Source organism: Chiloscyllium punctatum, chromosome 7, assembly GCF_047496795.1.
Source record: "Chiloscyllium punctatum isolate Juve2018m chromosome 7, sChiPun1.3, whole genome shotgun sequence".
In the NCBI taxonomy this organism is placed as follows: Eukaryota; Metazoa; Chordata; class Chondrichthyes; order Orectolobiformes; family Hemiscylliidae; genus Chiloscyllium; species Chiloscyllium punctatum.
In genome coordinates this window covers 67,065,739-67,088,032 of record NC_092745.1, presented here as the reverse complement: position 1 = coordinate 67,088,032, position 22,294 = coordinate 67,065,739, and the positions used below count along the sequence as shown (strand labels likewise).

General features: G+C 43.1%; 1 protein-coding gene across 2 annotated transcripts in view; it reads right to left on the bottom strand.

The window, feature by feature from the left end:
- The window catches only part of LOC140479765 (potassium channel subfamily T member 2), a 723,557-nt gene that overhangs the window by 264,250 nt on the left and 437,013 nt on the right, over positions 1-22,294 (bottom strand). For both annotated transcript variants that reach the window (XM_072573900.1, XM_072573901.1), the window contains one exon: positions 21,785-21,919. In XM_072573900.1, coding sequence (XP_072430001.1) covers positions 21,785-21,919 — 135 coding nt within the window. The remainder of the gene's footprint in view (positions 1-21,784; positions 21,920-22,294) is intronic.

Genomic DNA, 22,294 nt, shown 5'->3' with positions numbered 1-22,294 from the left:
CTGTAGATTTGATAAGTCGAGGGGCCTTTTATTGTGCTGTGGATCTCTATGCCACTATAATCATTTCATACATTATTAAGTCTTATTTTGTGGTCATTTCTTTCTGCTTATTGCATAATTGCATAACATTTTCATCTTTTGCATATTGCAGAAGAATCTTCTCCGATCACTTCAGCAATTTATCATGATGGCTTGACTTGAATGATTTTTAAAGGATATAATAGCTTCAGGTATAATAAAATCCCTCACGCATTTTGCCAATTTCTAACCCATTTGCCATAAAAGTTTGAAATCGCTTTGTATTTGTTTGTGAAGCACTTTATGTGATGCATTTAAAGACACCACAGTTTATCAACTGGCCCAAAGTAGTTTAATGCCTATCATTTTTCCGATCTTATGGATTGTGATAACATTTTCTGAGAAGAAGAATGAAAGGCTATGGGAATACTTTCAGAATGAAGCACTCTCCATTTGTTCGGCTTTTTATAAAAACTAACAGAATTGAAGTAGATGTAGAAAGGATTTTCGATTTAGTGAATTATTCCCTTCCCATGGAGACCTGCCACATTAGATCTCCACTTACCCTTGGTATTGCTACCGATTATACTGTATGCTCAGAATTGATTTTCCCTGGTCTGGATGGAAAGTCAAAATGGCAGGTCTCTACGGGAGGGGAAATGATTCACAATAAATGTACGTCAGCTCTTGAAAAAGGTTTCTTGAAGGCTAAATTGCAAACATTCCTGAGAACTGGGATTGTGATGCATAACTCATGCTTATCAATGTACAGTCAATATTGAGAGTGAATGTGCCTCTTAAAACTAGCCTAAACTGCTGAAAGAGAAAGTGTATTATGGTAGAAGCAGATGGTGGGAGTCATGCTTGGAGAGAATCGCTGTTAGGAAACAGTGAGGAGTGGCACAACAAGGGAGAGAATAAGAACACAAGGACAGTGAATGCAACTGTAAATGCCACATCTATTAAACCCAAACGTTAAACCCAGATTTTGCAAGTAATAATGCTGCCAGCTAGTTAACTACAACAGCTACCAGCTAAACAAACTCAGAAATACTTCCTCCTGACCTGCCGGACAAGGTGGCACACTATAGGGGCAGCACAGTTGCTCAGTGTTTAGCATGACCATCTCACAGCACCAGGGACCCGGAGGTGTGACTGTCTCGGGCGACTGTCTGTGTGAAGTTTGCAAATGGTCTTGCTAAATTGCGTATAGTGTCCAGGGATGTGTAGGCTAGATGGATTAGCCATGGGAAATGCAGGATTACAGGGATAGGGTAGGGAGGGGGTCTGGGTGGGATGCTCTTCAGACAGTTGACGTGGTCTCAATGGGCCAAATTGCCTGCTTTCACACCATCAGGATTCCATGATATTGGGAGTTGGTGTTTGTCCTGATAGGGAGATGCCAAACTAAATGGCCTGACCTCCATGGATGATGGGACTATCTAAGATGACAGCAACCTCATACTCGACCCTCCTTCTCATGTCCCACATAATCCTCATCTTACATTCTCTTCTGATCTTTGAAGACAATGCATACATGCATCTTTGTTTTTCTACCTTCTGTTCCATAACCAAAACCCTTCTGTTCTTTTTTTGCCCCAGAAGAATATCTGGCCGGTAATGGAAGAAAAACAAGAAGGAAGTGATGATGAAAACAAACAGCAATCACTTGATTTGACCATCGCAGCCACCAGCTCGGTTGCTGACACTGCATGTATCTTTGAGGAGAGATTAAAGACGGGATCCGCTTGTGATGAGACACCAGACACAAATGGACTGCAACAAAAGCTGGAAGCAAAGATACCACAGGCACTTGCTCACCAGAGAGTGAGTGTGAACACAGCTTTCAGTCCTGTACACTGGAACTCAGCTGAGAACTTTGATATGACTTTACAGACCGAATGTAACCCAGTGTGGAAGTGGTGACCAACTGCATTAACATATTCGTCAACCCAACTGTGATGGAGCTCCAAGTAACTGATCTTGCAGCTTTCATTACAGCACACCTATGGAGCAACTACTCAATGTCTGCAAAGTGCTGGACAAACGGAGACCAATTGTTGCCATACTAACTCAAAATGTTTGCAAACTACAGCATGCAAAGGGACATGCAGGATATCACAGCTGACCAGCAATGTGTCCTCTAAGACATTACTGACAGACTGCCCCAGGAGAGTGACTGGAGCTCCGTTGAGAACAAACCTCTCTCTCAATCCTCCCACACCTCCCATTCTGTCAGTGCCCTCACTGTTGCCAGTCAGTACCAAACCAGACTGGTGCCACCTGGACACAGACCTTTCCTGCTCAAGGACATCATCCAAAACCAGAGTATAGTCAATTTAAAGTTAGACATGTTGCAGCCAGTGCAGCACCACGAGAGACAAAGGCACAAGGAGAACACTCTTATAATTAAGGAAATGTGAACTGACAATGGGTCTTAGGCACGTAGACCCCAGGAAGATGGGACTACAAATAGAGGCATTTTGGAGGTCACGTGCAGCTGGAATATTGATAGGATATTAAATATCACCCACGACATAACCAAAAGCTGAACCCCATCAATACATTTGTGAGGAAATAGAAAGTAGTACTGTGGTCTTGTGACAGAAGATGGCTAAGACAGTAAGTAGGAGAAAGTGAGGACTGCAGATGCTGGAGATCAGACTTCAGAGTGTGCTGCTGGAAAAGCACAGCAGGTCAGGCAGCATCCAAGGAGCAGGAGAATTGACGTTTCAGGCATAAGCCCTTTTCATCAGGAATGAGGTCATTCCTGATAAAGGGGCTTATGCCTGAAACATCAATTCTCCTCTCCTCAGATGCTGCCTGATCTGCTGTGCTTTTCCAGCACTACACTCTCGACATTTCTCAAGTAGGCCAGTAAAAGTCAGTATGGGCTGTGAAGCTCAAAGTGAAGCCACCTTACCAAGAAGAAAGGAGAAGCCTCATGAAAATAAATCACCGTAGGCAGAGAAATTGGACTAATTTATTTTTGCCTACATATCAGTGCTGGAGCTCATGTACAGCTTCAGCTGGGCCAAACCCATAAGCCTACTGCTGTACGTCATAAACTATTGAGAGATCATCAGTAAAAAATTTCCAAACAGTGAACAGAGAAATTTGTCAGGGATGCGATGGCTCCACCTAAATTCTTGAAGAATCACAATAATAGCGCGTTTGGGCTCCTCCTAAAGATATCCATGCATGCTAAATCTTCAGAAAGCATCTTCATTTATGTGCTCTTTCTCATTCATTCAGGGGGTATGCTCATCTCTATTTGTTCTTGAGAAGTGGGTGAGCTGCTTTCTTTAACTACTCAAGTCTATGTGGTAAAGATACACTCAAATTGGGAGGAGCTTCAGGAATTTGGCCCAGCGACAGTGAAGGATTGGTGGTAGAGTTACACGTCTGAATGATGTGTGGCTTGAAAGAGGCTTTGTAGGCAACGCTGTTTCAATGTATCTCCAGCCTTTGTCCTTCTAGGCCCTGGAGCTGTGGGTTTGGAAGGTGTCATCAAATGAGCCTTCAGAATTTTTTGTAGCTGGTACAAGCTGCTGCCACTGAGCACCAATGGTGGAGGGAGTGAACATTTGTAGATGTGGTGCCAATTCATGGGCTGCTTTGTCCTGAATGGTATCATTCTTCTTGAGTGTTGTTGGAGTTGCACTCATCCAGACAGGAGGGAATATTACATCACACTCCTGACCTGTGCTCTATACATGGTGACAGGCTTTGGGGAATCAGGGTGGATGATTCCTAACCACTGACCTGCCCAATGGTAAAAAATCCAGTATAGGCAGAAAAGTGAAACAATTTCTTCTGCCTGCATATCTTCACTGCAGGAGCACTCCTGGTACACACTCTGGTCCATGGTAATCCACAATGTTGATAGTAATAGAATTCAATTATCTTAATGTCATTGAATGTCAATGGCCGAAAGTCAGATTCATTATTTTTGGAGACAGTCATTGCCTGGGACTTGTGTGATGCAAATGTTACTTTCAATTTTCCAGCTCAAGCCTTGATATCATCTTGGTCTTGTTGCATGTGGACATGGCCTGCTTCAGTATCTGAGTAATCATAAACGTGGCTGAACATTGTGCAGTAATCAGTTAACATCCCCACTTCTGACCTTATGATGGAGGGAAGATCATTGACGAAGCAACTAAAGATGGTTAAGCCAAGGATACTACCCCAAAGACCTCCTGCAGAGATGTCCTGGAGCTGAGGTGACTGACATCCAACAACCACAACTCTCTACCTGTTCGCTGTATTTGATCCATGTGTGTGCATCAATGAATAAGAAGTCGGTTGCCATTAAACCTCTATCATTTATTTTCATTTAACATTCCAGAAACACACTTGTGCCCATTCATAAAAGCCACAGCACTCAGGAGGTTAAATTCCTTCTTGAAACTATATCATGTTGCCAATAATGAGGTGTGTATTAGAGGGAAATTATTCCATATTCTTCCACTGTTTGTAACAAGAGATAAAGAAGGGAAAGGCTATGAAGGGACTGAAAGACAAGGATAAAAACTTTAAAATGTGGACAGTTCAGGAGCCAATATTAGTAAGCGAGCACAGAAGTAATGGATGAATAGAACTTAATAAGAATCGGGTCATGACTATCGGAAGTCCAGGTGAGCCCAAGTTTATGGAGGGTGTAAGATGGGAAGCTGGTAAGGTCAGCGTTGGAATCATCAAGAACTGATGCAAGAGAAGTATGGATAAGGGCTTCAGCAGCAGATAGACTGAAGAAGGGACAGAGATAGGTAATGCTATAGAAGTGAAAATAGGCCATGTTGGTGATGAGGTGGCTATAAAAGCGTAAGTAAATAAGAAATTGGACCAAGAGTAGACTATATGGAGACGGGTTTGTGACTAAATGCTGCCATCTTTGCCTTTAACTCCACTTTCCCACACTGTTCCCAAATCCCTTGATTCTCTGCAACATCAGAAATTTGTCACCCTATATTCTGCAAAGGAGCATCCACACTCTTCAGGGTAGAAAATTCCAAAGTTTCATAAACTTTTGAGTGAAGAAATTTCTCCTCAACTCAGTTTGAAATGATCACACCCTTATCCTAATGGTGTTTCTCCATGCTCCAGAACCCCTCACCAAGTGAAACAACCTCTCTGTGTTGTTTCAATGCATATGCAATCTTATATATTTCAATAACATCATGTCTTATTCTTCTAAGTTTTGAATAATGTCAGCTAAGTGTACTCAGACTCTAACCAGGGCACAACCCTCTAATCGCAACAACTAATCCTTTGAGAATCCAGTCACAAGCACATCCTTACTTAAATGTCAGGCTACAACAACATACATTATTCCAGGCATTAGCTCACAAAAACTCTGGACCATCGTAGTAAGAATTGTTATTTCTGCTGAGGCGCCCAGCATCACAGATATTGGTCTTGAAACAGCTTATGCTCTCCATGTGATATCATGAAATAGCTGAACACATGATATCATGAAATGGCTGAATACACGATATCACTGAATATGCCGGACACTGCAAAGATTCTGACTACATTCCAGCAATAGTACTGAAGACATGTGCTTCAGAACTAGCCAGCTACAATTCTGGCTATTCGCCAGTCATTGTGGAAATTTGACCAGGTCTGCATTGCCAAACGAAGCCAGACAAATCCAACCCAGCCAATTACTGCCCAATTACTTGACCATCAGCAAACTACTGCAAGAAGTCATCAGAAGTATTATCAAACAGATTGCAAAGGAAAGCATTTCTCACTGGCGCTCAGTTTGGTTACAACATAAACAAGGAGCAGGAATAGGCCATTCTGCCTCTTCAACCTGCCCTGCCATTCAATAAAATCATCATTGTTTTGATAGTTACCTCAAATCCATACTCCTGTCTCACACTGATAACAGTGCAGCTTCTTGCTGAACATGAATCTGACCAACACTCCCCTTAAAAAATCCATCCATCATCTTTTCAAGAAGAGTTCCAAAGACTAACATAAATCTTTCTTACCTCATCTTCGTTTTAAAATGGGTGTCTCCTGATTTTTAAACAGTAGTCCACATTCTTGCTTCTACTGTACAAGGAAACATCCGCTTTTGCAAAATCCCTCACTGCCTTATGAGTTTCAATTAAATAACCTCTCATTCATCTAAAAGTCGATGGATAAAAGTCGGGGCTTTCCAACCTTTCTTCATAAGACAACCTGCTCATTTGAGCTACTAGTCTGAAATGCCAGGGTCATTTGGCTCCTAACCTCACTACATCCTTGGTCCAAATGTGATCAAAAGAGCTGAACTCCAGAGGCGAGTTTGGAGTAACTACCCTTGACACCAAGGCAGCATTTCACGAAGTGTGGCAGCAATGAGTCCTAGTAAAACTGGAGTTAATGGGAATCAAGGGGGAAACACTGCACTCGGGTAAAAATCACACAACACCAGGTTATAGTCCAACAGGTATACTTGGAAGCACTAGCTTTTGAAGTGCTGCTTCTTCATCAGGTGGTTGTGGAGCAAGACTCCGTAAATCCCACTTTAGAAATACAATCAGTCTGACCTAATACTGGGACACAGACAGGCTTTAACCTCACACCTTCAATGCATTATCTGAGTTGAGATGGCACCTATTTTTAAAAGTTACCTTGAGAATGTAACTTCAAAAAAAGTTTTGGGATTTACACATGAAGGAACCGAAAGTAACATGATCATTCTAAAAGATGAAAGACTTAAGCTAAAATCTGTTTAATATTACATTCCATGACCCTGCAACCCAGTTGCTATAAATTCTGTGCCTTATGATTCTGCTCCATAATCACCTGAAGAAGCAGCCCTTCAAAAGCCTGTGCTTCCAAATAAACCTGTTGGACTATAACCTGGTGTTGTGTGATTTTTAACTTTGTCCATCCCAGTCCAACACCAGCACCTCCAAATCATGACTAGCACAAAGGAAGATGGTTGTGGTGGTTGCAGGCCAAGGATCTCACTCCAGCCTGCTTGATGAGCACCCATTCATCACCTCCATTGTTCACTCTCATCGACCAGCAGTGACAGCAGGTGTGTGCCATCTACAAGATGCATTGCAGTAGCTCACCAAGGCTCATTCGATAGTACCTTTCAAACCTCTGACACCCACCACTTACCAGGACAAGGGGAGCAGAGCTCGGAAACACCACCACCTGCAGGTTCACCATCTCCTCCCCATAACTCATTGCTATTCCTTCACTGTTACTGGATCAAAGTCCCAGAACTCCCTTCCCAACAGTACTGTCGGTGTCCTGACACTGCAAGGACCACAGCAGTTTAAGGTAGCAGCTCACCACCACCTTCATCAGAGCAAACAGAGATGAGTAATAAACATCAGCCGAGTCAGTGATGTCTAAATCCCAAGAACAATTTTTAAAAAATTCTAATCCCATAGCAAAAAAAAGACTAACAAACAATTTCCCTTCCTAATTGTTTGCTGCAGCTGCAGGCTAATGTCAGTGAAAATCAAAATTGACAAGTTTCATGCCTTTTCAAAATATTCTGTTTCCCTTTTTTCACTCTCGTGGATAATCATCATACACTTCACCACAGCATATTCCATCTGCTACCTTGTCACTCACTCACTTGTCTATATCGCTTCACAGCTTTAAACACTTGGCTCAGCAGCTTGTAGTTCCTCCCTACGCCCAAACTGAGTTACATTACTCTCTGTTTCTTTGGCAAGTCAGCGGCATTGTTCGCAACTTTAAGAAAAAAATTAACCTTTTTTTAAATCAACCAGTTGAGCAATGTTATCGTACACCTCTGGATCAGGTTGGACTTGGAAATGACCAAGGCCTAACACCCCTCCTTGTTTTGCAGTTTTAGGAAGAAACTGTAAGAACTCACAGGCATCATTCAGAATGCAAACTGTACGCCTTATTAAAATATGGGTTCCTTCATTCTGGAATCTTTCTACTGGTATATGGGTATTGTAGCCTTAAGTGGACAAAACATATAACACAATTTTTAAAGCACTACACTAGGGCACACTCTAATCATTAAAGCCTGCCTTCTTGAAAAAGTCCCATCTATCCCTATTCTTCCTATCAACTAACCAATCCTCTATGCATGCTAATAAATGACCTCTAAGTCCTTAAGTCCTTTTCTTTTGTATTAAACTTTTGTGTGGCACATTATCAAAGTCCTTTTTGGAAATCCACTTTCCCTGCCCTCTAAGACAGATTCTCAAAATTTCCCATTAAATTTGTCAAACAGGATTTTCCTTTCTGAGGAGCTTTCTCTGCTATTTCAGACTGTCTTGACAGTGGTTGATTATATGACTTTCTTAGTGGCTTGTTTAGACTTCCTTTACAATAGATGACACCAGGTTATAGTCCAATGGGTGTATTTGAAAACACTAGCTTTTGGGGCATTGCTCCTTCATCATGTGCTAGTTCCAAAAGCTAGTGTTTTTAAATAAACCTAATGGACTATAACTTGATATCGTGTGATTTTTGACCTTGCCCAACCCAGTCCAACACTGGCACCTCCATATCATTAATACCAGATTGAAGGGCATACCCAATGACACATTAGCCTGACTGGCTTACAATCTCTGATTTACTTTCTCTCTCCTTTCTTCTATAGCATTGTTGCATTTGCTAACTTCCAAACTGCTGGGAGTATTCTAGAACCCCAAAAAATTGGAAAATTACAAGCAGTGCACCTGATATGAGGTCAAGTTCAACATAGGATCATACGGGAGGCTGAGATTGCGAACGGGCCGCTAACACAACTTAACGGCTTAAGTTGCGAGTTCATTTTGTATAAGCAGCAGTCATTTCACTCAGGCAGCTGTTCAATGTTCAGAGCTGAGCAAAACTTTGTTCTCGTTTGGCTGCTAAATTCCCAAAGGCCAGTTTGCAGATTGGGGTATGGTGGGGCCTGACAGATGGGCACCATAATTTTAATCACTATGATTAATGAATCAAGAACAACCTTACTGTCTACACACAAAAAATCAAGGCAATAGATGAATGTAAATTTAAGTGTTTTCTGCTTGCTTTTTTTTCTCAAAAAATAGGGACAAAGCAATTCAGTGTATTTAAGTAATACATTTGTTCTCAAATTACAAGGGCTCGATTTTAAAAATGTAGCTATCGCTAAAATGCCAGATACAAAATGGTCCACATTTGAAAATAATTATGTTTACGTTTATGGAAACTTTCACTAAAACCATATTATGTTACAATTAACTAATCATTATTTTATAAACTCAACTGAACCAGTAATCAAATTAAAGGTTGCTTAATTGTAACTGAATATCAGTGAGAATTTCAAGACAGTTCACTCCAGTTCTAACACCTATTTCAGTGTTGGTCCCCACCCCTACTCAGGGTTATGAGAAAAGTTGAGATTCACGAAAATGACTGGAAGGTAAGTTACCACTGTTTCCTCATTAACTGTACAACCAGGTTTTTTTTCCTTCCTAGTAACAATTACGGAAAGCTAAATTTCCCAATGTTCTAAGTTTATAAAAACTGAACAAGGAATTGTGATTTTTGCAAGGGATTGAGGACCAGAATAAAGTGTTCTTAATGAGAGCATTCTTTGTGAATATGAAACTCTAACAAGAACAAATAGAAATTTTGAAGTATTTCAGTAAATTTCACATAGTTACAGAAGTAAAATTAGACCACGGACCTCTAATGCCGGAAGATTGTTTGGTCAAAAACAGTTTCCCTCGCGATTTGAAGGCAGGAAGGATGACATCATAGCTGTTAAACACATTTGTTGAAATCACCGGCTGTTCTAATTCAGAGAGATTTATAGAGCATATAGATTTATCAAGAATGAATTAAATATTTAATTTCCTGATTGCTCTGTTAGATTTATAAGCAGTACCACCTTACTTGTAGCAGATGGCTACTGTGGGGAAGCTAATGAGGAAAATACGTCATTTTCAGAAACACGATAAGAAAACTCATAGGAATGTGGTCTTGAGGATTTACCCACTTCGTGCTTTAATCCAAGATGCTTTTATGCATCGAATGTTAAATTTCAAGATGAAAGCCATTAGATTTTCACAATGCTAAGACAGATGGCCTGAAAGTCTATGGTCTCTAAAGGGCCATGAGTAAAATGAGCTTGATCACTCATAACGTAATGACTTATCTTAAAGCACTGTATAAAATCTGCCAAGTCCTGCAGTAATTGACATTTTTTTCTCACATAAATCATAAGAATATAGCATTTGGGAAACATAAAATCTGCATTTAGCACAGTGAGTGTTCTTCTCATTCCTTGGGTGAGGAGTATTACTGGGACAATGTAAGGAGAGCCTTGGATTCCAAATGACCTGAGGCAGAACATAATTCAATTTGGCAACTAAGAGTGTACAATTAAAAGTAATTCTGATTAGTGGTGAGATAAATTAAAATATCCAATGAAATAAATCATTTTCTAATTTGTTTTAAATCCAGCACCAATTAACAAAAATAAAGCCGCCCTTTAGAGATATAATGAAAAAATGTTTAGTGCCTATTAACATCAAAATTTATTCAATTTAATTTTGAGAAAACATAAAATACTGTTTCTCACCAACAAATTAATTTTTATCATGGTCTTTTCTGTTTTAGAAGTTGGAATCTTCTATTTAATCTAACCATTCAGGAATGTTAAATTCTTTGCTGTTTGGAAGCAGTAAAGAGTATTTCAACATATTTTATCAGAACTGTAATTGTATTAATTAGAAGCAGAGTGTAAGGACAAGTGAAGGTGAAAAAGGAAATCCTCTGCCACTTGTAAGGCATTTTTCAATTGTTGAAATAGTTATGCAAAGCAATTCTCCAATAAAAGGTAAGGTTGCCATAGTCTTACCAGATCATAACTTTATCATTCATTAGAGAGACAACTGGTACTGGTTTCACATGAGGGTCTGCACAGCTCAGGCATGAGGAGAGATTGAAAAGGAGAATTCTTCATGGTAACCTCAGCCAGTGTGGGAATTGAACTCAAGGTTCTACAGTATTAATTCCATTTTAAAAGGTTGAAGATACAAATTGCATTTGATCCTGAAGGTTCATGGTGAACATGCAAAACATTGGGTAGAGTTCTTATGATAAAGGTACAGATGCAGATCTATGGTCTTGTGACTTCGTTGTGTTCCTACACTTCTAATTTTACAGTGTTTATCAAAATGAAGCAAAGTATTAAATAAGTATCAAATATGGAACAAATAAATAAGCCTTAGGGAAAAACTATTCATCACGCACTGAGATTAAAGGATTATCAGTGGGGCCGTGACAGCAGCTTTCCCATCACTGATTTTTAGCTAACCTGAATCACAAAACATATTATAATAGGGATAGTGCTGGGCAAGTAACATAAAGCAGACAGTCGTGGCAAACTGCTGTTGTCCAAGATGTAGAAAAGGTCACAATTCTGTTTCTCACAGATCAATATCCAGCTCAATACTCTTTAAAATGTATATGTATGCCCTGTGAATAGGGTAAGTTGGGGATTTAATGAAATTCAGATGCATGGAATTAAGACAGTTACCATACAATGGTGTTTAAACCTAATGAGGAAAATTGTGTAAAGTTTTCTCAAGACCGAGATTCTGAATTTTGCATTTACTCTGTATTTTCCCACCTTCCTCAGCTCACACCAGGGAAGTGGAAATTCTACCCCGTTTTCCAATTGTGGCTTAATTGTTGCTGGTGGATGGGATGGTACAGAGAAGGGGCACCCTCTTGCTGGGAGGGCCAGCAGAGAAGGTCATACTCGGGCTGCCTGGTTGGAGTCACCAACAAGGTCAATGCCGTTTCTATGCGCGAGAGGAATGGCCAGCCATGCCACATGGAGGTCATTGATCTTCTCTGCTCCACTGGGGTAAGTGCCACATTCTTCTCTCTGCTATATCACACTTACCCCATCTCTGCTGCTGTACCCACTTCCCAACAAGGCTCGTGCTCTGCCAATTTCATTATCACATGCAATGTCTTCCCTCACTCGCTCTATTTCACCCCACTCTACCCAACAACCCCACAAACCCTGCATGGCATCTCCACTGCCTACTCAGTCCGAGTCACAGAACCTGTCCGTATCCACCAGACATCCCAATCTGACCTAATGCCATTGCCAGATTGGGACGTCCCTCTGAATAACTCACCCCTAGACCACATGAACCAGCCATGCTGATAACTTTCACTTCATTCAATCTCTCCCTTTCTTTCATTCCAGGAGAAAGATATTCCAAAATACACCAGATAGTGGCAGGGTCAAGGAATGCTGGACAATACTCTCGGCACCCAATGAGGAGAAAATCCCTCACATTATAAGACGCGGACTACTTCCTGTGGGGATGCTGAAACACCCATGTCCTGCCACCTGATTAAGTGCTGCACTTCGTCCATTCTGCTGCAACGCTCACGTTAACCTTGTATCAGTGTCTAGCCACTGATCACAGCAGCTTCTCTCCCTCATCTCTTGCAGATGCCAGCGGGATGCCCCGTAGTCCCAACGGAGAAATGGGCTGCTGTATCAGAAGATACCTCTCAACCTCAGAGTCAGAAAGTATCGAGGCTGCAGAGGAAACGTCAGAAAGGCTGCGTCCCACAAAAGCCCCCTCCCTCGAGCCTGGATACTGACACTTCAGTGGGAACACAGAGTATAGACCATGTGGGACCACAGTGTGGTGAAGGTCTCAGTGATCTCCACAACTGCCTGAGGAAATAATGATCCTGGCCGTTAGCATTTACAGAGACCAGGCTCCTACTCAGGCCCAGGTGGGATAGCACATTTCATTCTTGCACTAGACATCTTTGAACCAATCAATTATTCATTTTAATAGATTTACACATAACTAAATTGAAGGAGCATACAGGGAGGAGGTTATTTTGACCATGCCAAATGGTTCCTGGAGGAATCCAACATTAATTCCAACATTCATCTTCAGATCTGCCATTGGGTGGATCAGTGTCACAGTGCAAAAGTGAATGCTTGAAACTGAACCTTCCATTCTCAATTTCTGCCATCAATGAAATGGCAATCCACTTGTCTGATTCACAATCATCGTGAAAGTAATTGAGGCCAGTCACCTCACACCTGCACACAGACAGCTCAAACAGACAATGGGCCAGAGCCACAAGAAGACACACAGTGGCCATGTGACAGAGGGCCAGCTGGATTTGGTGTCCATCGCGTAGCTTGTAAGTTGCTATAGGGACTTCCATCACTTTGCAAGCTCTGAGCCATCCTCCAGGAGCTGCTGCTCCTCACTCCCAGCAGCATCATTGAGAGCAGTGGTCATCGCTGAGACTGCACACTGCTTCAAGAAACCGTGATGTACATTGCACTAGTAGCCAAGTTATGTAGGATCAGCTCCCTTGGGGTCTTGGGTGGTAGTTGGTGAAAGAAATAACTTTTAAAAATGGGGGTGGGGGGGTGGGGGCGCTGTGTGCATTTCACCAGGGTACTTCCCCCCTCCATGACACCCGCCACACCACTAACCAGAAGCCAAAGGAAAGTTGGCAAGGTTCACCAGCTGGTCTGCCTACGTGGTGGGGGGCTTGCCCAGCGGTGGTAAAATGCCAGCAGTAGACTGGCAAAGCAAAGAGCAAAGTCTCCACTTATCGAGAGAACCATAGGGCTGCTCTCTCATCAGACAGAGTCGACTGGTGGATAGTTTACCAGGCCTCATCACAACCTCAGCCAGTGTAGGAAGCTGAGCCACGCTGCTGGCATCACTGTGTCGCAAATCAGCCATCCAGCCAACTGAGCTGACTGAAATCCCCCCCCCCCCCCCCCTCCAAACTAGCAGAAGACAGGGGAGATACTAAATGAGTATTTTGCATCAGTGTTTACTATCGAAAAGGACATGGAAGATATAGAATGTAGGAAAATAGATGGTAACATCTTGAAAAATGTCCATATTACAGAGGAGGAAGTGCTGGATGTCTTGAAATGCCTTAAAGTGGATAAATCCCCAGGACCAGATCAGGTGTACCCTAGAACTCCATGGGAAGCTAGGGAAATGATTGCTGTGCCTCTTGTTGAGATATTTGTATCATCGATAGTCACAGGTGAGGTGCCGGAAGACTGGAGATTGGCTAATGTGGTGCCACTATTTAAGAAAGCCAGGAAACCAACCACCAGTGAGCCTGACTTCAGTGGTGGGCAAGTTGTTGGAGGGAATCCTGAGGGGTAGGATGTACATGTATTTGGAAAGGCAAGGACTGATTAGGGACAGTCAACATGGCTTTGTCCATGGGGATATCATGTCTCACAAACTTGATTGAGTTTTTTGAAGAAGTAACAAAGTGGATTGATGAGGGCAGAGCAATTGACGTGATTTATATGGACTTCAGTAAGGCGTTCGACAAGGTTCCCATGGGAGACTGGTTAGCAAGGTTAGATCGCATGGAATACAGAGAGAACTAGCTCAAAGGTAGAAGACAGAGGGTGGTGGTGGAGAGTTGTTTTTCAGATTGGAGGCTTGTGACCAGTGGAGTGCTACAAGGAATGGTGCTGGGTCCACTGCTTTTCATCATTCATACAAATGATTTGGATGTGAGCATAAGAGGTAGAGTTAGTAAGGTTGCAGATGACACCAAAATTGGAGGTATAATGGACAGCGAAGAAGGTTACCTTGGATTACAATGGGATCTTGACCAGATGGGCCAATGGGCTGAGGAGTGGCAGATGGAGTTTAAATGCAGCGAGGTGCTGTATTTTGGGAAAACAAATCTTAGCAGGACTTATACACTTAATGGTAAGGTCCTAGGGAGCGTTGCTGAACAAAGAGACCTTGCAGTGCAGGTTCATAGCTCCTTAAAAGTAGAGTCGCAGGTAGATAGGATAGTGAAGAAGGCGTTTGGTATGCTTTATTTTATTGGTCAAAGTACTGAGTACAGGAGTTGGGATGTCATGTTGCGGCTGTACAGGACATTGGTCAGGCCACTGTTGGAATATTGCATGCAATCCTGATCTCCTTCCTATCAGAAAGATGTTGTGAAACTTGAAAGGGTTCATAAAAGTTTTACAAGGTAGTTGCCAGGGTTGGAGGATCTGAGCTACAGGGAGAGGTTGAATAGGCTAGGGATGTTTTCCCTGCAGTGTCAGAGGCTGAGGGGTGACTTTATAGAGGTTTATAAAATCGTGAGGGGCATGGATAGGGTAAATATACAAGGTCTTTTCCCTGGGTCAGGGAATCCAGAACTGGAGGGTATAGGTTTAGGCTGAGAGGGAAAAGATATAATCTAGACCTAAGGGGCAACTTTTCATGCAGACGGTGGTACGTGTATGGAATGAGCTGCCAGAGGATGTGGTGGAGGCTGGTACACTTGTAACATTTAAAAGGCATCTGGATGGGTATATGAATAGGAAGGGTTTGGAGGGATATGGGCCAGGTGCTGGCAGGTGGGACTAGATTGGTTTGGTATATCTGGCCGGTATGGACAAGTTGGACCAAAGGATCTGTTTCCGTGCTGTACATCTCTATGACTCCAAATGAACCTCTTAATCAGACCTGCAGTGGGACAACTGTCCTCTAGAGGGACAATCATCCTCCACATTCTCCACTGTGGGTAGAAGAGGAAGGTAACCAGAACTCCGGCTCTCCCCAACTCCCTGGCCTCATGTCTACATACCTCATCAAACATAGTCTGCAGATCCCTAGCATCCTTCTCCCTGGGCAGAGTATTTTAAAATTTAGGAAAAGATAGCTGAAAATATATTTGCCTCAACGAAAAGCAGTCAAAAATAAAACGTAACTGCCAGAAACCTCAATTAACAAAAGGAGACAGTTAAAGGAATTAGATTTGCACTGACATTGCACTGCGCAAGATATAACATCGAACCAGTGTGACAGCCTCCTGGAGTGGAAGGCTTTAGTATATTCAAGAATCCAACTGAGAACTGTTCTCAAGTCTCACTGCCAAACTGCATCAACGTACACCCAAAAACACTTTGCATCCATTTAATGGTCGCAATTAAACAGTGGTATAAATCTTTGCAGAATCTTATCCATTAAAAATAATAGATTACAGATCTGGTCTTGATTAATCATTGTAGTGATTCCTATGTTGTATGTTGATGTATTGCATTTGGATGCAAATCTTGAAGGGAATCTCATCAAAATTGTCAGCCGAAACTAAAAGTTGTAATTCATGCTGCCCATATTGTTATCTCTGAACAACTATTGCGTAGATTAATGTTAGAGGAAAGATACAAGTCAGCAGGAGACCCATTTTGTGAACAAGGATTGGTGTTCTGCTGCAGAATTTGCCCAGGAATAAACTGTTAACTATAGGGTACACTGTAGAAGCACCTCACGTTCAAGTGACAGAATCACATAGAATTGGTACATCAGGAACAACTAGAGTTAGATTAGAGTTGAGAGTGTGGTGCTGGAAAAGCACAGCAGATCAGGAAGCATCCGAAAAGCAGGAAAACCGACGTTTCGGGCAAAAGCTCTTCATCAGGAACGAGGCTGAGAACCTCGGGGTTGGAGAGATAAATGTGAGGGGGATGGAACTGGGGGGAAGGTAGTCAAGAGTACAACAGGTGGATGGAGGGTGGGGTTAATGGTCATAGGTCAAAGGGGAAGTGGAGTGAACAGGGGGTGGGAAGGAAGATTAACAGGTGGGACAGGTCATGAGGACTGTGCTGAGCTAGAAGGTTGGAACTGGGGTAAGATCGGTGGGGGGGGGAGAGGGGAAATTAGGAAACTGGTGATATCCACATTGATGCCAGCGGGTTGGAGGGTCCTGAGGTGGAAGATGAGGCGTTCTTCTTCAAGGTGTCAGGTGGTAAGGGAGTGGCAATGGAGGAGGCCCAGGACCTGCATGTCCTTGGCGGATTGGGAGAGGGAGTTGAAGTGTTCGGCCAAGGGGCGGTCGGGTTGGTTTGGTTAGTGAGGGGGTCCCAGAGATATTCTCTGAAGCACTTTCCAGTAGGTGATCTGTCTCCCCAATGTAGAGGAGACCACATCGGGAGCAACAGATTCAGTAAATGACGAGTGGAAGTGCAGGTGGAACTCTGATGGATGTGGGAGGCTCCTTTGGGGCCTTGGACAGAGGTAGGGAGGGGGTGTGGGTACAGGTTTTGCAATTCCTGCAGTGGCAGGGGAAGATGGGTGGTTGGGGGACATGGACCTGACGAGGTAATCGTGGAGGGAACGTCTTTACGGAAAGCGGATGGGGTGGGGAGGGAAATCTATCTCTGGTGGTGGGGTCTGTTTGTAGGTGGTGGAAATGGAGGAGGATGATGTGATGTATACAGAGATGAGTGGGGTAGAAGGTGAGGACCAGGGAGGTTCTGTCCTTGGTGGGGTTGGAGGGGTGGGGTCAGAGGGTGGAGGTGCGGGAAGTGGATGAGATGTACTGGAGGTTACCACCAACCACTTGGGAAAGGAAATTGTGGTCTTTAAAGGAGGTCGTCATCTGGGGTGTTGTGGTGGAACTGATCCTCCTGGGAGCAGATGCGGCAGAGGCGGAGGAATTGGGAATAAGGGATAGCAATTTTACAAGAGGCAGGGTGGGAGGAAGTGTAATCCAGGTAGCTGTGGGAGTCGGTGGGTTTGTAGAAAATGTCAGCATTGATGGAAACGGAGAGGTCCAGGAAACGGGGGGTGAAGGGGGGGGAGGGGGGAGATATCTGAGATGGCCCAGATGAATTTAATGTCAGGGTAGAATGTGTTAGTGAAGTTGATGAACTGTTCAAACTCCTCATGGGAACATGAGGTGGCGCCGATACAGTCATCAATGTAGCAGAGGAAAAAGTCGGGGGGCGGGGGGGGGGAGGGGTGGAGAGTGGTGCCAGAAGATGGGACTGCGAAACTCCAGAAGATGGAATGGTCTACGTAGCCAACAAAGAAACAAGCATAGCTGGTGCCCATGCAGGTGTCCCTGGCTACCCCTTTCATCTGGAGGAAGTGGGATGATTCAAAGGGAGAAGTTGTTGAGGGTGAGAACCAGTTCAGCCAAACAAATGAGAGTGTCAGTGAAAGGGTATTGTTGGGGACATCAGGAGAGGACAAAATGGAGGGCTTGGAGGCTCTGGTCATGGCGGATGGAAGTGTATGGATAAGGCGTTGGGAGCCAGGGACCCCACCACCAGAAATATATTTCCCTCCTCACCCCTATCCACTTTCCGTAAAGACCGTTCCTCCGTGACTACCTGGTCAGGTCCACGCCCCCTAACAACCCACCCTCCCTTCCTGGCACCTACCACACAAGAATTCCAAAACCTGTACCCACACCTACTCCTCACCTCCGTCCAAGGCCCCAAAGGAGCCTTCCACATCTATCAGAGTTTCACCTGCACTTCCACACATGCCATTTACTGCATCCATTGCTCCCGATGTGGTCTCCTCAACATTGGGGAGACAGGATGCCTACTCACAGAGCACTTCAGAGAACATCTCCAGGACATCTGCACCAATCAACTCCATCGCCCTGTGGCGAACAATTCAACACCCGCTCCCACTCTGCTGAGGTCATGCAGGTCCTGGGCCTCCTCCATTGCCACTCCCTTACCACTTGGCGCCTAGAGGAAGAAAGCCTCATCTTCTGCCTCGGGACCCTCCAACTCCATGGCATCAATGTGTATTTCACCAGTTTCCACATTTCCCCTCCCCCCACCTTATCCCAGATCCAACCATCCAGCTCAGCACCATCCTCATGACCTGTTTTACCTGTCCATCGTCCTTCCCATCTATCCACTCCATCCTCCCCTCTGCCCTATCTCCATGATCCCCACCTCTATCCACCTATTGCATTCTCAGCTACCTTCTGCCCAGCTCCAGCCCCCTCCCATTTATCTCTCCACCCCCGAAGCTCCCAGCCTCATTCGTGAGGAAGGGCTTATACCCATAAGGTCGATTTTCCTGCTCCTTGGATGCTGTCTGACCTGCTGGGCTTTTCCAGCACCATAGTCTCAACTCTGATCTCCAGCATTTGCAGTCCTCACTTTCACCTCAAGTAAGATTCAGGCCAATCAAGGACAGTAGTGGGAAGTTGTGCGTGGATTCCAAGGAAACAGGCGAAGCATTAAATGAATTGTTTTCATCAGTATTCACACTAGAAAAAGACAATGTTGTCGAGGAGAATACTGAGATACAGGCTACTGGGCTAGACAGGATTGAAGTTCACAAGGAGGAGGTGTTAGCAATTCTGAAAAGTGCAAAAATACATAAGTCTCCTTGGCTGGTTAGAATTTATGCTAGGATTCTCTGGGAAGCCAGGGAGGAGATTGTAGAGCCTTTGGCTTTGAATATTATGTAGTCATTGTCTACAGGCAGAAGACTGGAGGATAGCAAATGCTGTCCCCTTGTTCAAGAAGGGGAGTAGAGACAACCCTGGTAATTACAGACTAGTGAGCCATTTTTGGTTGTAGTTAAGAGTTCGAAAAGGTTATAAGAGATAGGATTTATAGTCATCTGCAAAGGAGTAAGTTGATTAGGGATAGCCAATATGGTTTTGTGAAGGGTAGGTCATGCCTCATTTGCCTTACTGAGTTCTATTAGAAGGTGATCAAACAGGTGGATGAGGGTAAAGCAGTTGATGTGGTGTATATGGATTTCAGTAAAGCGTTTGAAAAGGTTCCCAACGGTAGGCTATTGCATAAAATACAGAGGGATGGGATTGAGGGTGATTTAGCAGTTTGGATCAGAAATTGGCTAGCTGAAAGAAGACAGAGGGTGGTGGTTGATGGGAAATGTTCATCCTGGAGTTCAGTTACTAGTGGTGTACTCAAGGATCTGTTTTGGGTCCACTGTTGTTTGTCATTTTTTATAAATGACCAAAATGAAGGCATAGAAGCTTGGGGTAGTAAATTTGCAGATGACACTAAGGTCAATGGAGTTGTGGATAGTGCCAAAGGATGTTGCAGATTACAGGGGGACATAGATAAGTTGCAGAGCTGGACTGAGAGGTGGCAAATGGGTTTTAGTGCGGAAAAGTGTGAGGTGATTCATTTTGGAAGGAGCAACAGGAAATTAGAGTACTGGGCTAATGGTAAGACTCTTTGTGGTGTAGATGAGCAGAGAGATCTCGGTACCCATGTACATAGATCCTTGAAAGTTGCCACACAGGTTGATAGGGTTGTTAAGATGGCATATGGTGTGTTAGCTTTTATTGGTAGAGGGATTGAGTTTTGGAGCCATGAGGTCATGCTGCAGCTGTTTGAAACTCTGGTGTGGCCACACTTGGAGTATTGTGAATTGAATTGAATTGAATCTATTGTCACGTGTACTGAGGCACAGTGAAATGTTTTGTCTTGTGAGCAATACAGGCAGATCACAGAGTTAAGTAGCATAGATAGTAAATAATAGGTAAACAGCGGCTAAAACAAAAACACAGGTACAGGCGAATGTTAAGAGTTTGAGAGTCCATTCAGTATTCTAACAATAGTAGGGTAGAAACTGTTTTGAAACTGACTGGTGTGTGTGTTCAGGCTTCTGTAACTTCTCCTCATTGCTCGAGTTGTAGAAAAACATTGCCAGGGTGGGATGGATCTTTGAGAATGCTGGCGGCCTTTCCTTGACAGTGGGCCTGGTAGATGGATTCTATAGATGGGAGGTTGGTTTTTGTGATTGTCTGGGCCGAGTTCACCACTCTCTGTACTCCAATCTTGAATGGTACAGTTGCTATACCAGGTAGTGATACATCCTGACAGAATGCTCTTGATGGCGTACTTATACTGTTCTGGTCACCACATTCTAGGAAGAATGTGGAAGCTTTGGAAAGAGTTCAGAGGAGATTTGCTAGGATGCTGCTTGGTATGGAGGGACGGTCTTATGGGAAAAAGCTGAGGGACTTGAGGCTGTTTTTGTTAGAGGGGTGATTTAATTGAGACATATAAGATAATCAGAGGGTTTGATAGGGTGGACAGTGAGAGCTTTTTTCCTCAGATGGTGATGGCTAGCACGAAGGGACATAGCTTTAAATTGAGGGGTGATAGACATAGGACTGATGTCAGAAGAATTTTCTTTGCTCAGAGTGTAGTAGGAGCGTGGAACGCCCTGCCTGAAACTGTAGTAGACTCGCCAACTTTAAGGGCATTTAAATGGTCATTGGATCAACATATGGATGAAAGTGGAATAGTGTAGGATAGATAGGCTTCAAATTGATTTCACAGGTCGGCGCAACATCGAGGGCCAAAGGGCTTGTACTGCGCCGTAATGTTCTATGTTCTGAAAGACATTATTCAAATGGGGTGGCAACTTAAGCAGAAAGCAATACTTTGCACTGTAGTATCAGCTCAAATTGAATGATTTTTTTTCGCTGATTTGCCAAAACTATTTATTGACTTGATTCCATGTCTGCTCAACCCAAAATTTGCTTTAATTCATTTCATAATAATAATAAATTTCATATTTGCTGCTAATGTGTATTATACACAATTAGTACAGAATTAAACTTATTGTACCATTATGCTGGAAACAGAACAAAAACACAGAGCAAGTCATGTAGTATCTGAAGCATTTCCTGCTCCTTAGATGCTGCCTGACCTGCTGTGCTTTTCCAGCACCACTCTAATCTTAGCATTAGTATCTGAAGTGTCCACCTGAAACATTAAGTCATTTTTTTTCCCCATTTTAGATTGTAATGTAACCTCGGTGCATCTCCAGAATCTTTATTTTGATATCTGGGTTTGGAGTTTTCTCAGCCTAATTTGGTACCAGTACATCCGTCATCATGGGCAAATAATGGGTTGTTGTTTTGAATGTTAAAAGACTTAGGTACTTCACAATACCACCATTAAAAGCGAAGACGACAACCTTTTATGTACTAATGTAACACTCACCTAAAAAGCGTTTGCACATTTACAATCGTTTTGGCATCTGCCATGTAATCTTCCTCAGCACTCATTGTGCTTTCTTTGTCTACCACAACCATATTGGCAGCAAATGTCACTCCACATCTTAGTAGATCATCTAGGCTTTTGAACAAGAGATGGGGTAAATTAATGCAATTTATCAACAGTCTCTGGATATATCATGAATTAATATGCAACAGAATATGCCCTAGAGCCAAATAAAGTCAATACATTAAGGAGAACAATTAATCCAAAATTGTTGAGACAGTATTTGTACAATACTTACCAACATATAAAACAAAGATGTACTGAAAGGATGTCAGAGCAATTATGACATTGATTTGGAATTTGTGGCAGTAATTACAGTGAGGCTCCCAGTCTTCACCACTATTACTGCGCAAAACTGATGGCAATTTCTGAGGTCAGCACATGCACAGTTAAACATGGAAATTTAAGAATTGGTCACAGACTGTGCACTTGCAGTCTTTGCATACATAA